At 59.8% G+C, this 16,062-nt stretch overlaps 1 protein-coding gene across 1 annotated transcript; it reads left to right on the top strand.

Annotated features, from left to right (window-relative positions):
* Positions 1-5,760: 5,760 nt before the first annotated feature.
* BESB_046660 (uncharacterized protein) lies at positions 5,761-13,291 on the top strand (the record flags this gene model as incomplete). The annotated part of the gene is made up of 5 exons (XM_029363117.1): positions 5,761-8,019; positions 8,312-8,533; positions 8,864-8,979; positions 9,278-9,561; positions 9,678-13,291. 5 exons carry the CDS (start codon positions 5,761-5,763, stop codon positions 13,289-13,291), a joined length of 6,495 nt encoding a protein of 2,164 aa, XP_029220483.1.
* Positions 13,292-16,062: the final 2,771 nt, after the last annotated feature.

Below are 16,062 nucleotides of genomic sequence, written 5' to 3'. Positions count from 1 at the left end.
TCTTGAATCGCAGCCATTGAGCCAATCGCTGTCGCCATACAAACACTGTCAAACAATATAATCAGATCCCCACCTCAGAGAAGGTAATTCCCATCAAGCATTGCCCACTGCGGCCCATCGATGCGCACCGGGAGTGCCGTGTGAAACCTCTCTTTCTTCCACCTACGCGCGAGGTCAACGATCAGGCCAAGCCCAAGTTGACGTTCACAAGCAGATGAGTGGTCACTATTAAGTCCGCGTAAGCAAAGATTGAAGCCGCTGACAGAGGTACGGGCGATGTCTTTCTCGCAGCGGCGAGTGGAACACGGACTGTGAAGCCTCTACAGTAGTCATTCATAACACCGACAGGTACAGTGATTTATCTGCCCCGTCAAGGTATTTCACCGTTTAGCGACAGACCGGTTGGCCTTCGGAGCGATGCTATTTTGTGTGTGATCGCCGTGAGGCGTTAGGACAATCTGCCACATGTTGTGCGATGCAGAACAAAAAGCCTTAACTGACGAAGATAAAGACACACCATAGGAGAGCTACTAGAAAACCGGCATTAACATAGAGAAACAGACATGGCGGGGGGGTGTTTAGCGCCACTCAGTTTTCAACGAAACGTGAATGTGAGCATCGAACGCTTGTTCAGCCAGTGTGATTGACAGCAAAAAATGGCTCCTGAGCTCGGCAGTACGACAGGAGGGTACGCAGCTAGCACCAGCGTACACTCGGATTCTGCATTTGCAGATAATAAGTTGGGGTCTGGAACGCTCTGGGTCGTTGTTCTTCATGTCATGCGGCCATGCCTCGGCATCGTTGAACATCAGTACACGTTTACATGCCGTCAAGGGAGCTCCGCTTCTACGCAGTTCCTGTTTGAGTCAGCTCGATACGCATACGACGGACAAGACGAGCTTTCGACACACGCTTCGTCGATAATAAGCGCGAGTCGCTATCCAAGCGCCGTTATCATCGCGTGTGGAGTGGTATCCTAATGGCTAGCTGTTATTAGTGACTTTCGGGCGAGGGCCGCGTTGCGTCTGTACTGATCACGGAAATTGTGAACTGAGGCGTCCTTGTGAATTGACTTTCTACCCATACACTGCTACCCCACCTGCCCGTGGAAAGCGGTTGAGAGCACTCCGTGGCTATATATATATATATATATATGCCGTGCATGGTTTGGTTTGCCGCAGAAGGTGGCGAGACTGCAAGTCGAACCATCGAAGGTTCGCTTCCCTGCGCCTTCTGTAGGACAGGCAGACGCCTGCCGCCCCAGAAGCATGGATCGAAATCTGTATGACCCCGCTGCTGTTCGCAGGGGCCAACAATAACTGTCCCTGATGCACCCTGTCTTATCAAAAAGCCGCTTTCGCAAACAAGCACTGCGACTCTGTTGTGGGAGCTCGTGTGTTGCCCGTGCCTGTCTGCCATCCAGGGCAGCTAGCGCATCGGATTTCTTTGCTGCAGAAGGCACAAAATGCGCTGTCCCACCGCGTCATTATCAAGAACTGCCGACGGCAGCTACCAACAGATGGAATGGGGTCGCTGCGTCCTGGCAACACAGCCAAGCGGCACACGTGGAACCTGGTTCTGTTGTGCCATCGCGGCAACGGGGTAAGAGAGGCTTGTCGAGGCAAGTTGTTTTCCGCGGAGTAGCCCAGCTAACGTTGCCGCTTGTCATGCTGTTCTGTAGACTTCCTGTTTATTCGTACTCACACTCTAAAACCACAGCGTGCCTCAGTGTCAACCCTAAAACGAACTGCCCAGCGGGCGCTCCTGTCGCACTCCCAAGAGGCCCGAGTTAACGCATGAATGGGGCGGGCACGAGCACCTCTAGTTTCGAGCGCCTCGCTCAAGTGCTACTACAAGGATGCCTTGAATCGGAAGGCAGTGGGCGCCTTACCACACCGAGCTGTTGCTGTTCCGACATCTATCGTTTTCTGATCTTTGCTACCTTTTGCCTTCAATCAAAGCATCTCCAGTTCCGACTCCTAAGACGATTCCGCTGTCCTCCCCGACTAATTTGAGAAGACTACGGCATTAGAGAGCGCACAGCCAATACGCCTGCGTTTCCACGCCGAAAAAATAAAATTCATCGCGGAGTGTGCCTCCCCATCGCATTTCGCAGGCTACGGCGAATTTTCATTTGTCGCCGCCTTTGTTTTCCTTTACTGCGACGCCACTGTGGCTGATCCACCTTTTGCCTTCTGAGCGGGGTAGCTACTGTATTTTCTCCGCGACGGAACGACGCTACCCTACGGCTAGCTTTCCAGCTTTTCCATGCCCGAGTTGTCCTGCCGCCGTCGCGGGATTGTTGCGAAATTTATCCAGTTCCGCATATTGCGTTTTTGTGTCGCTTCGTTCCCTCGCACGGAAAGTTCTTCTAGGGGTTTCTGCGCGGCGTTCTGCTGCGGGGCTGGCGTCGCGCCGCTCGCGGCAGACCTGCCCTGTGTGGCGCCTTGCGTTTATCGCGCCACGGGGTGAGCGAGAGCGAACAGTTTCGAGGGAGCATCCTCCTCGTGCCTTGTGCGCTTGCTCTTGCTGGGTCTGGCGGCGACGGCTTCTCAGCGCAACGAGGGCTACTAGGGGAGGGAGACGCCCCTCCCCTGGCTGGCTCTCTATATAAGGAAACGAAACCCGAGGGGTACAGGAGCATTCCATGCGCGACTGCTAAAATGTTGATCATTTGAGTAGTTTCCAGCTCCCATGCACTCGAACGTAGTTTCTCGGGATTTCCCACCATCTTTTTCCTCGATTAAAGAAGCTCTCATATGTTCAGCTCGTTTATGCTGTTCTTCTTGTCGCTAACGGTATCTTGCGATTTTTAGCCGGCGCGAAATAACGGCTACTAGAGACTGCGGGGGGCTGCTGAGCTCATGTCGCGCGCCTGCGCTTCCCGTATTCGTTTATTGTAGCAAGACAACCCCGGCGCAGAGTGTGCTGGTCTTCCGGCGTGTCCGCTCTCGCGAAGATTTCCTCTTCCGAACCGTGCTCTTTCGGCCTCTTTGTTGTGGGCCGCAACTCCACTCGTTTGCTTCGGTTTGTAGCTTGCTGCTTCCGCTCTTTTTCGGTCGCGTCGCGGTCTCTTCTTGTCGGGCGTTACTCGTGCGCTTCTCCTCTGCCTCAACCACCTCTCTGGACAGAGCGACCGACAACAGCCTGGTACGAGCGGAGAGGTGCCGTGCGTATCCTCTGACTTCCTGACCAGCATCGTCACATAGGGGAAAGGCCGCTTTCACGTGGCTCTCGTCTCTAATGTAAATCTTTGCTCTTTTTGTCTTCTCTTTCTATGCAGTTGCATCTCTCATTTTTCGATATTTTTTTCAGAAAACCATAACGTAGCTATAACGGAGTGACGGACTGTTCGTTCCCTTCTCGCCGGCAGTAGTATTCATGTCTCCTCACCTACCTGCGTACCCAAGCCGGCCTGGCTCGTTTGTTACCGTTGGGAGAAAACTGTGAGGCGTTGTTTGTGGATGAATCAGCTTGTATCTTTCGACATATTTCGATCTGGTTTCTTTTCGCGTGCGTTATTGGCCGTAGTTCGTCTCGTTCCACTCAGCGTACTGATTCGCCCGGCAATCCGGTCAGCAACGGGGGTATCCGGGGAGAAGTCTGAACCGCGCACGCGAGAGAGACAAGAGTCTCGCCTAGTAGTCTTTTCCACTAGGTCTTGCAATATCGCGAGCTGCGTATGTGGCTAGAGCGCTCAAAGGGTAGATGATACTTCATTGCAGAGCGGTGTTTCTGAAAACGTTCTAATCAGCCAATTGACCTGTGCCGTGTGGTATGGCGGGATTTACTGTCCGCACCCTCTTGCGTAAGCGCTAATACGTGTCCGCATGTTTGCAGCGCTTGAGAAGGCGCCATCCCTTGCGTCCGCAGTGCGTGTAACTGCTTGGTGCAGTCGACCTTTTCCTCCTCCTGACCGTTAGCAGAAGCGACTATGGTGCGTTTGTGTACGTTTTAAATACTTCAGGACAGCAGTTGTGTGTGGCAGGACATTGGGGTGCTTGAGAGGGATATGCAGCTGTCTTCGACGAGACAAACGCGAAGCGGGAATGTATAGTCTTCTACAGTTGGGTAAAGGGACTTGTGTGTATGCGGGAATTCACTGCCACAAAAGCTACAACGTTCGGATCACAGCGGCAAGGGTTCCATGGTGGTGTTCATGTCGACGTGACGTCCCGCCGGAAAATATCAGCAGCTTTTCTTTTTTGCAGACACCGTCGCCGGGATTTCCTCTGATTTTCGTCCCTTTTCATCTCTTCATCTGGAATTCCTTCGTGCGAGGTCGCCGTGGTTCCAGTTTCAACAGGAATCGGCGCCGCAGAGCGTGTGCGGGAAGCGAAGCAGCTCTCTTCACCTTTTTTGTGCACGCTGCAGTGTGTCTTCCAAAGTTGTCACGTTCTCCCGTGCGCGGGGAAGTAGGTCCTCAGGCTTCATCCGCTGGGGTGTGAATTGCCAGTTTTTTGGCGCACGGCCTTCCGGCTGGATGAAACTCATCCTTTCGAGGAACTTTCGGAGGTCTCTCAAGTCGCGTCATTCCGCACTGCCGCATCGCGCCGTCCTCTGTGGACATCCTGCGGCGGCGTTGCGTACAGAAAAGGAGAACGATCCTCCAAGCTTCCAAGACAGGCAAGTGTTGTGGAAGGCTTTTTGCGGGCTTTTTTCTCCCCTCGGTGTCTAGACAAAATTCTTGTGTGTCTTCGAGTCGGTACATCAAGCGACGAAAAAGTGAACTCCGGTAAAAAAGCGCGATTAACGCAGCCTGTCCGCGTCTCCGCACACACACTTCACCGTTTGGCGACTTTTTCCAACGCACGCTCTCCTGTTGTATGTATGCCCTCTGTTTCTTGTCTTGTGGGTGAAGCCACGCGACATGCGGGGAAGTATTTTTTTGGTATTCTGTCTTCTTATTTTCGTCACGCGAAGCATATCCAACGGTGCAATCTAATTTTTTTCGTGGCTCGCGGCATTTTTTCTCGCTTCCGCGTCACGTGACGTCGTGTGGGCGGAGGTGTGGCGCGTGCCCGCCCTTTGCCTCCGCACCGCATCGCGCCGCCGATGCAGACACTGAGCGTTGTGTCTTCTTTTTGCCGTCCGTCTTGCTCGTCAGGAGCGAAAAACGCGTGCATTTTCTCCCTTTTTCCGCCTTTTTCGTGGACGACATCGCGTATGCATGCCTTCTTTGTTTGCGCGTTTTTCCGCAGGCCCTCCCTCCTCAAGGCGTGTGCCGCCGCGCCCTTCCGCGACCGCAGGGATACCCGAATCTTGTATCTCGGAATTCGCCGAACCGTAGATCAGAAGTTTTTCTGTGTAGAGGATCGGGGCTAGGATTGTTTTATTTTCTCTCTCCGCCACGCATCGTCTATGCAGTAAACGCGGGTGTCGGGGTGACCTTCCACGATGTATAGGACGCCGCAGCCGCTTGTCGCTGTTGCGGCCATCCGGTTTCTGGCTGGAGAGACTGACTGCAGCTCGTCGTTTCCTCCCCGTTTTCGCGTGTGAGTGTGTGGATTCTGCCCTTGATTGGTCTGTCCATTCCGCGGCCGAGTTCCAACCTGTCTTCTGGATTTTTTCGGTGTAGGGCGAGAGAATGACGACACCTGTCGGTCTGGCGAGTCGACAGCAGTTCTGGATTCGTCGCCGTTCGTAGACGCATCTGTGCAAGATACATCAGTTTTTGCTTGTGTTCATTCTCCGTGCCCCGTGTCGACCCCTACCTCTGCCGCCGCCCTCCACCCTTTCTCCCCCCCTTCCCCATTCACCATGGAGGCCCTTGCGAAGTCTGAATCGGGCGTCGCCAGTGGCGCGGCTCCGCTGGTGTCGCCGAGCGCGTGCAAGACTCGGCCGCTGGGCTTGGTCTCGGTGCCCTCCCCGACGGCGTTTCTGACTTCGCCGCGAGGGCCTGGGGCTCTGGCTGCGTCTCCGTCGGGAAGCGCGGCCAGCTCGTGCACACCGAAGAATGCGATGTTTATGCCTCTGAACGTCTGCGCCACGTCATCGGCGTCGACCGCCGTTCCGCAGGACGACTGCGAGAGTACGGCTAGCCGAGAAGGCGGGAGTCCGCGGACGCCCTCAGTGTTCGACGGCCCCGGGCTGATCCCCAGCGGCGCGGCGCGCAGCGCCAACCATGAGCAGTCGCTCACGTCGAGCAGTAGAGACACAGACAGCGCGTCGCTGAGGAGCCACGCGTCCTCGACCAGCCGCGGGCTCTTCAGGAAACCCGACAGTCCCTCAGAGAGAGAAAGCGGCGGCGAGGCACTGGGCGCCAGTGAGAGAGAAAAGAGAGCGGAGACAGAGCCGGCGGAGAAGCGGGCCGCAGCGGGGGCGCGGTTCGGGGTCCCGCGGCCGGCGGAGGAGGACGGTGCGGAAGAAGAGGAGGCGCGGTCGGTTTTCTCCGCTGCGCACGCGCGGGGCAGTTCGTTGTGTTCTGTGTCGGGAGGCGTTGAAGAGGGAGATGTCGCTCCCGCGGCGGACGGTCGGCGTTCGGACTCTGAAGGAGCGGAAGGCGTCTCTCTGCCTGGAGAGGCCCCGAACAGCAATGCAGTCGAAGCCAAGGCAGAACGTAGTTCACGCAAGGCAGCGGTTCGCCGCGTCCGCGAGAGAGTCGGCGTCTCCAAGGACGATCTTAGCGAGTTTTCGACGCGTGGAAAGAGTTTCCACCTGAACAATGCGGGCGACCCGACCCCGAGCGCCGCGGCGCGCGTCGAGGGCATGAGCGAGAGTTTGAAGGCGGTTGCGGGTCTCATCAGAGCGGATGCACTGGCTCTTGAGGCGTTGAAGGCAGAGGAGAACCAGAGAAGAAGAAAGGGTCGCCAGGAGGGCGGGGCTATCTCCGCGGCCGAGCAAGACCCGGGGCGGAGTACAAATGCGAGTGTCGCCGCAACGCGGCTCGCGTCGGCGGTGAGGTTCAAGGAAGAGGAGCTGCTCCGCGCCGAGTCAAATGCAGAGATCTCCGGGGCGTCCTCCGCCCCGGCGCCGTTTCTTCTCTCAGGAGAGAAGGACGTAGCGGAAAGCAGTCGAACGACACCGAGTGTGTTGGGCGAGTCGGGCCTTCTGCCCTCCGTTGACTTGGCGCGTGGTCTCGCTGCAGTCGCCGCGGAGATCGCGTCTGCGCAGGCCTCTCTCGGCGCGGCCAGAGAGGGGCATGAAGATCAGAGCCACTTTCTGTCGCTTGCAGCTGCCGCGCGAGGCGGCGGCAACAACGAAGGACGCGAAGAGAAGTTCACCAATGCCGAGGAGAAGGCGGTGGAGGCCAGCGGCGGCGAAGGAGCCGCAAAGGATACAGGCGCAGGATTTTCGCTTTCTGCAGCAGACCTCCTCGAAGAGGGTCGCCGGCTTCTGACATCCTCCTCAGATCTCTCTGTGTGGCTGGAGTGCGCCAAGAACGCCGCTGCCTCGCCACGACGGAGCAAGGCGGAGGGCCTTTCGAATGAGCAGCTCCTCGCGCTCTCTTCAGCCCTCATGAGTGAAGACGCTTCGCAGTCGGCGCAAAACGCACTGTTCGCTGGCGCGGCGCCAGCGCTTCTCGAGCATGACGAGTCACCCTCTCATCGGCTCCTGCCCAAGGCGGGCGAGTCGGCGCTGACCCTGCCGCTGGCACCCCGCGAGGGCGTCATGGTCAGCGGCGCAGCCTCCTCCTCCGGCCCCCTGGCAGGCTCGGGGGCCTTCCCGCACGGAGAGAAGGCGGCCACGACCCGCGCCCAGCGCGGCGCCAGGGGCCAGAAGGGCGAGAGAGGCGCGTCGCGGCCGCAAGCCCTCTCGCGCTCGCTGCTCTCTGCGTCGGCGCCCGCGTCAGCGGCACCCACGCCTTCGAACTACAGCGGCGCAGTGAGTCATCTTATGCCGCACCCTAGTACCAGCAGTGCGATGACTTCGGTCATGGTCAAGAGCGTGTCGCCAGCCGGCGTCGTCCGACGCGGAGGACGCAACCGCAGAAAGCGAACCAAGTACGACTTGGCCTACCGGCAAATGGAACTTCTCGGCCCCTTCGCTGAGGAGGCGAAACACGTCGATCTCTCCAAGGTACGTGCAGCTCGACAGCCGGTCTTCCCTCGGGCTCTGGAGGCGGGGGGGGGGGAGGGGGGACGGGGTTGGCGGGCGTGTGTGGGAGTCCTCGGGAGTTTGCCTGAGTTGACTGACGGGAGGGCATGGCTCTGAGTTCAGAGGTCGGTAGGATGCGTGAGCTGTGGACTGCGTCTCGGCGTCGCCTCTGTGGCATGCGGGGTCGCGTTGTTGAGGTGTCTGTTGTCTGTTGTTGCCTGCGGGTTGCGTGCTTCATGCTGTTCTCTGTGGGCTGTTTTTGTTCTCTCTTCAGGTTTCGGGCAGCAGCTTCGCAGTTGAACTGCTGAAGAATCCGCATCTGTATTCGTACGAGTCGTGGGTGCACGGGTTTGCGTGGCCTGTCGGCGCGGACGGTCGACGGTTGCTGCTGCGGAAACTGAGGGGCGTCTACTGGTCGGATCCAGACTACTGGCAGAAGCGGTTGATGGCTGAGGGCCTCTATCGCCGGGACTTGTTCACGCTCGCCACCGTGCAGGTAGGGACGCCCTCGCAGCCAAACTGCAGTGGACTGCATGGCCAGTATCCAGTAGTTTTGCCTGCGTCAGGGGCGGGTGGATTCGGCGAGTCTAGCCTCTATCGAGAGCGTGTTAAGCAGTTACAGTTTTCTGTGAAGATGATCGAATTTACTAATTCGTTCGTTCAATCAGGAAGTCTGGAGAGCAGTCTCTTCCTTGAGTCCAAATCTGCAGGCACCTGTTCCACCTCTGAAGTCTGGAGAGGATCAGAGTCCGGACAAAGGGGACGGGATTGCATGTCGTTCATTTCATGTCCTTGCCGTGTGGTTGATGCGGCTGTCTGTTTGCAGGAACTCTTCAAAGTCACTCACCTGATGGGCGCGGACGTGTGGGACTTCTTGCTCAAGTGTACAGCCCTCACCCACAAGTGCGATGCTTTGACGACGAAGGAGGCCGATCAAAGCGAGTCAGTGCTTCTGCTCCAGAGGGGAGGCGGGTGGTGTGGCGTTCGTCATCCTTGTCGCCTTTCATGCGAGCGTTTTTTCATTGGGAGCTTTGTTTTCTGTGTGCCGCGTCCAGACGTTAAACCCTGAACGTGCCTCACCTCGGAGCGCATGTGTGTTCGTCGCAGGCGAGCGGTGCAGAGGGGTGCCATTTTGCCTCTATGGTATGTGGCTCGGTTTTCTTCTTTTCGTCTCATGCGTGCGCATGCGATCGCTCTCTCATGCCTTGCGTCCTTCTCGCCGGAACTTGTGTGTTTTCAGCAACGAAGAGGCGCTTCAGAACGCGTCGTCGCCGGAGGCCTCGTCGCCGCACGCAGGCCCCGAGATCACGTCGCAGGCGCTCAGTCACCCGGCAGTGATGGCGGCTGTCGGGCATCAGGACAGCGGCTTCTGCTGGCATTCGCTGGCGTCGCAGGGCGGCTCGGGCGCGGACGCGGGGGCCGGCACGGAGGAGGGCGGCAAGGGGGAGGGCTCGGACACTGCGATGGGCGGCGACGGCGGCGCGGCGGTCAACGGCGGCGCGTCGGCGTCTGTATACCCCCCCCGTTCATGCACAGCGCCTCGATGGAGTTGAACGACACCGCTGCGCCTCCGTCGCCCTTCTCGGGCCCCCGTCTCTCGACTGGGGGCGTGCTGTCGTCCTTTGAGTCTTCGGCGGAAGGCCTCTGCGCGGCGCTCTCGCTGCACCGCTCGTCGTCTCCCGCGGGCGAACACGAGCAGCGCGCAGGTGCCGAAGGCGAAGAGGAGGTTTCGAACCCTGCGGCTGCGTCTTGGCTGGGCGCGGAGGCGCTTCAGGAGCTGCTGGCAGGGTCGCTCAGTCGCCAGGGCCGGGAGAACGGGGCCGAGGAGACGTTCGCGCGAGGCGAGGAAGACGGGCTCCAGGGTGGGGCTGGCGCCCTTGCGCCCTGCCAGGTCTCTGGCGAGATGCTTCGACAGTCGCTGTACCTGCCAGGCCAGTTGGGTGCTGGCGCCGGCGCCGCGGGCGAGAGGGGCGACAGACTGAGCGGAGGACTCAATCAGGAGAAGCGCTCGCGCGGCCGCCCCCGGAAGACCCGCTCGACCATCTCCTCGGTGTCGTCTTTGGCCCGAGACGACGCAGAGGTCTCGCAGAAGGCACAGGGCGGCGACGCTGCGGCCTTTGGGCTTGCCGGTGTCGCGGCTGGCCTGACGCTCGCCGGAGGAGACGGAACGAGCGGCGCGGGCGCCAGCGAGAGCGGCTTGGAGGGCGTCGCGGGTCAGCTCGCGGCGGCGACACACGCAGGCGCGTCGCCGCTCGGTGTGCACTCTCCGCGCGTCAACGGCACTAGCGGCAGTGCCGCGCTGTCGGCCTTGCTCGCCGCCAGCGGAGCGTCCAGCCTGAAGGCAGAGACCGAGGGCCTTTCAGATTTTTTCCGCGGGGCGAGCGGCAGCGAGATGGGCGGCAGGGAAGCGGGTGAGGCAGGCCGCCAGGAGGCGGGCCTGGAGGAGTCTCTGCGCCACGGCGTCGCAGGCAGCGAAGAGTTGCTGTCTTCGCGCCTTCTCATGGGTGAGGGACGGGAGCTCCAGCAGGCACTGCTGGCCTCGACGTTGGTTGCTGCGCAAGGGAAGAAACGCTTCAGAGGCGACGCGGCAGCTCTCGACGTGGTCTCGGATTTGGCGAACCTCCATGCCAAACGCTCACGCAGCTGCGCGCTGACGCCTCACCATCGCCGGGGCGTGCCCACGGGCGATCTGTCGCTGATGCTGGAGGAGGAGCTTGATGCGACGTCAAGTTCCGCCGCGAACCGCGGACGTGAGGCCAATGCAGACTCGCTGCGGGCTCTCATGCTTCAGGTCGCGGAAGCAGCCGCCGCATCCGACCTGGCGCCCTCGCTTGCCTCCTCCTCTTCGTCTCGCATGGGGCTGGCGGCTGAGGCGGATTGCAGGGCTCGGGTGTCTCCGAATGGGTCGGAAGGGAGGCCTCCTGCGGCGTCGGCGGAGGGCGTGCGAAGACGGAGTAGCGTCGGCGCGCAGGACGAAGGCCGGAGACGGGGGTCGGCGTCTTGCAGCGCCGGCGACGCAGGGTGGTCGCGGGCGGCGAGCACGGGCGCGGGGGCCATGGAGGAAGAGATGCGCCAGATGGAGATCCTTCTGCAGGCCCTTGATCACCACCTCGCGCAGCACCAGCAGCAGGAAGAGCGGGAAAAGGAGGCAAAGGCGCAAGGCGAACACGCGTCCTCGAGGGGCGCCTCCCTGCCGTCCTCGGATACTACGTCGCTGCTGCACCCGTCGCTGTCGGCCGCGCCGCTGGAGAGCCGGCGCGGGGCGGCAGGCGGCTCCCCCGCTGATGCGCTGGGCGGCGGTCGCGGCGAGCTGGCGGAGGACGGTTCGGCCTTCGCCTTGCACGCGCCTGTTGGCGACAAAGACGTCGCGGGCTGGGAACGCCTCGCTCAGGTGTTGCGAGGCGAGAGCGGCCCCCAGGAGGAGGGCGAGAGGAAATCCGACAGCCCCGCCGTCGCAGATGCCGAGGCGCTGCTCCAGTGCGTTCGCGCGCTGGCGAACTCGTCGTCCGCAGGCTCTTTGTTGTCAGGAGGGGGCCTGCCGGTCGCTGAGGCACTGCTCAGGTCGCAGCACCCGCGCGACGCGTCGCGGGACGGCCCGAAGGACGCCGCAGCAGACGGCGAACCTTGCGCCGCGCGATCGTTCGTGTCGACCGCTTCGGCTGCGGCGGCGCACGAGGGAGGCGCGGGCTGGCGACGCGATCTCTTCCCCAAGCTTGGGGTGAGTGGCGGGGTCGCGATGCCGCCGCTGCGAGGCGGGGCTGCTTTTTTGGCGGCTCTGAAGGAGCGCGATCTGCTCGGTCAGCACACGAACGCGGCAGTCGCGGCCGCGGCCGCGTCGTCTGCCGCCATGGCCGGGTCGCTCCTGTGGGGCGGAGACAGTGTGGGGCCGGACAGGGCGGGGAGGGGCGCGCTGGGCAAGCGCGGGGACGACGCCCGCTTGAATGCATTGAGCTTCCTGGGCACGCTACCGGGGCTTGGGGGTGGGGGGTCGAGTGACCCGGCGCGCGCGAAGGAGGGAGAAAGCGGTGGCGAAGGCAATCAGGCGTCGCTCCTTCTAACGAGTTCCGCGGGCAAGAAGGACGCCAGTCTGCCGTCCGCCGCTCGTGTCTCCTGTTGTGGCAAGACCCAGGCCCAGCAGCGGCAGAGTTCCTCGGCGTCTGCGTCTGGCGCGTGTGTCGCGGCGTTGGAGGCGCTCACATCCGACACGCATGCACTTCTGCAGCTGACTGCGCACTACTCGTTCATGGCGCAGTTCATGCAGTGTGCGATGCTGTTCGAAGTGCAGCAAGGACTCTTCCGCGTCATCAACAGCCTCAAGGCGCAGGAGCGCAGGCGGGCAGGGGCGCTGGAGCAGTTGCAAGGCGAAGCGAGAGCCGAGGAGGCTCCTGGCGCGGAGTACAGAGACTCTGCGCAGGGCGGGGAAGACGTGCAGATGCTGGCAGACCAGGAAGGCCCTGGGCGCGATCCTACTATAAAGGCCTGTCTCCAGTCGCTCCTGGAGAGCGGAGCTGTGCACATGCAGTTTGTCCAGTTGATGGCGCAGCAGCTTCGCCGCCACGTTTCGAGCCGAGGGGCCGGCGCACGCGGTTCGTCTTCATTTTCCTCTCGAGGTGTCGAGGGCGCCAGGGCCAGGCCAGAGGACGAAGCGCCTTCCCAACCCTCTCTCGTCGCCGGCCTCTCTCGCGAGAGACGAGTCGACGAAAAGGAGGCGGCTAGCGACGCGGATGCCGGTGGAGCGGCGGCGGGTGAGGCCGAGCAGCTCCTCGGGCTGCTGAAGCAGCCGTTCTTCGCGGGCATGGGCGGCGCGGATTTGATCGACCTAAATAACCTGCTGCGAGCCGTGCCCGATCTCGCCGCCGAGACTGCGACAGCCGGCGAGCGAGACGCGGAAGACGCCGTGAAGACTCACGACGCAGCAGGCTTCGCAGACGGCGCGAAAGAGGGCGAGGAGGACTCGACGGAGCTCGGGGAAGGCGCCGAGGAGAAAGAGGCGACCAGCAGCGAGCGAGGGAGGTGCGGACTGTCGGATGACGTCGAGATGACGGATGGCACAGAGGAGAAGAAGGCGAGCGAGGTGCAGGATGATGGCGCGATGGGCAGCGCATACGCAGAGATGAAGGAGGAGGAAGAAAGCATGGGAAACGCGGAGACGCGGCGCGGCAGCCGGGACGAGGCTCCGAAGCCCAGCGTGGAAGAGGAGAAGGAACTGCGGGAGACGACAGATGATGAAGCCGCCAAGGGGCACGACGAGTGATTGGATGGAGGGTGGCGCTCGGGCAGCGATATGGACCGTCAAGAAATGGAGCAAAAAGCAGTTTTACGTCTAATGCTAGAGCATTTCACACACAGGAGATGTAGAGGCTTACATGTGGAAATTCCCACGCGTGGGTACCAGCGAGTGCCAGCGTTTGTCCAGCGCTGCCTAGTCGTGGGCAGCTTACTGCGGGGTGGCGCCTTGCAAGAGCTGGAGAAGGAGGCCTCTCCGCGACCGGTGGTGTACCCTGCGTGGGCTACGTGTTTTTGCAAAGGAGGAGGGGGGGGGGAAAGTGAGAGACGTGTTGTCCTCCTACTCGGCTCGTTTCGTTGCAGTTTCGTCTCTGTTGAGTGTAGAGGCTGGAGGTGTAGGCGAACTGTGAGGGGCGGCGGTTAAGCGGGTCGTGCGGAAGAGGCCTGAGGGCGGCGTGACTTGAATCGAGTGCAGAGGAGACAAAGTGCTCCAGCGGAGGCGCGCACAAGATCGATAAAAGACGCGCGAGTGGAGGCGAATATTCGTGCGCAGGGAGGCGTCCCGGGGGATGCTAGTGTCACCGGTAGCCGAGGAGGCTCACATCGTTCGATGAGGATTCTGTCCTCGACGTAGGAATGTATGCGTTTTGTTGGATGAGTGAAAGGAAGCGAGACGTGAAGCGGATCTTTATGCGAAGTCTACGCTGCCCGTGCTTCGAGGCGAGCGCGGTCACACAGGGGACAGCAGAGCGTGGAGAAGGCAGTGTTTCTTGACGTGTATGTAGTTGCGCTCTTGCTCTGGCGCGGATGTCAGCGACGTCTCCAGTCTGCCGGTCGTTTTGCGGAATAAAGTGTTTGCCGCGGCCGTCGGGAGCGACGGCGTGAAAGATATGTAGAGAGAGGGAGAGACGTCCGTGCCTCTTCGCGTCGAGCAAGAGAGCAGAGCGACTGGAGCAGAGAGGAACGGGGGGCAGTGTCTTGTCTTCTGTATGGGCCTGCGCGGCTACTGCGGTCGTGAGTTCGCCAGACACGCTTGCGGGGTCGTCTTTGGCGTGCGCTTCTGCGCGACTTGAGAGAGACTCGCCACGCTGACGCGTGAGAAAGCGGCGCACGTGGCGCAGTTCTCTCGCGCTGCGCGCCCAGTGTTTAGAGCGGATATTCTTGCCGTTCGCGGGCCGTGGCACTGCAGCGGGCTTCATCGTTTTTCGTGCGTTTTGTAATTCAGTGTGCACGTGTGTGTGAGCAACCCAGCGAGGATGGCGAGATGAGCTCCAGGATCATGCGGCTAGGGAAACAGGCAGAAAGTATCGTAAATTAAGTTGTGCTCGGAATCTCGAAGGCCCGTAGAGCAGGGCAGAGCGGAAGGAGCGGCCGGCGTGCCCTTTGCCGCAGCTGAGTTTAGTGAAAGAGAATTGCAGCGCAGCGCGTGCAATCCTTTGCTGTATGGGTCGTCTTCAGACGTAGTAGAGTCGCAAAGCATCGCAGTGGGGCGCTAGATTTATTTGCAGGCTCTAGCGAATTGTCGCGGTCAGGCGTAGGTGTCCGCAGCCTTAGCTTACGACGCGCATTTCAGCCATGTTGTTGTTGTGGATCTATTCATGCTAAGCGGTAGTAGGAACTGGACTCGAACCATATATTATAGGATATATCGTGTAGGGCGGCAATATTCATTCGAGCATTACCCATTGTTACGCCTCTAGAGTTATCTAGTGAACAGTAGGGTAACACGAGAACAGCAAATACATCTACAGGCTTTAGGTATGTGTCTACACATCCAGCCAGATGGAATTCTCTCCCCAAATGTCTCAACTGAGGACGTTGGGAGCCCGACGGAAGATAACATCGATGCTAGCTAACGGGAGGCACAAGTGCGTAGCGAACCGTGCGGCTTCCACCGCGGTCAGGCCTGTGAGTAGGCTGAACGCAAAGAACCTGTCTCTCTTGTGAAGTAGGCGACCCTCAACAAAATCGCGATATCGGCTTTCCTGCGAACGTCTCACAGGATACGTCGGCTCGTTCAAGCGTCCGCTGTTTGACACAAAGAAAACGACGCCGTTGCCATTTTGGCACAGCGACAAATCCTCGCTGTCTAGGATCCGGTGATGCCTAATTGCTGCTGTGTCTGTTTCTCATAACCGGAGTCATCTTCAGTATTCTAGGAACTATAATGTCTTTTTTTATTCGATGAGTTATACAGTTCCGGATCGCGGATCATTTGTACAGAGACGATAGCTACTTATAATGTGATAATAACGATACAGCCCAGATATATAAAATACAGTTCTTAGCACCAGCATTGGAACCCATGAAGCCTTGATACGTGAGAAAGAGGTCGCCCCCGAACTGAAAGTGTGTTTTTACCAGGGCGACCTTCAATGCTCACGCCAGTTCATATTCTGCCACTTCCTGGGTGCAATAACGAGTAAAACTCGATCAGTATCGTCGCCTCTGTCGGACGTATCCATTTCTCTGATCCGTGACGCCAGAACCAAACCATTAGGTTTCTGGGTAAGCTCTCCTTTCATCTGCTGCATCGCGGATCGTCTGCGCAGAGACGATAGCTGCATAGACTGTGCCACGACGACCCACACCGCCTCGATGATGCAGCTCCTATGGCCAGCGTTGTATACAGCACTTATGAACGCCCTGACCCCCTCATCGGTCGTTTGAAAGTGACTTCAGTCTCAGGCAATCACGTGGTTTCTAGTTCCATAGTGAACCCGTCGGGCCTAGCCAGGGGTACGGACTGGCGAACTAGGCGTTTAAATGGATTTCGACGCCGCTACCACCTCGTGCACG

Source organism: Besnoitia besnoiti, chromosome III, assembly GCF_002563875.1.
Source record: "Besnoitia besnoiti strain Bb-Ger1 chromosome III, whole genome shotgun sequence".
NCBI classification, from domain to species: Eukaryota; Apicomplexa; class Conoidasida; order Eucoccidiorida; family Sarcocystidae; genus Besnoitia; species Besnoitia besnoiti.
Note: the sequence above shows the minus strand (reverse complement) of the source record. Positions and strands in the feature narration are given on the sequence as shown.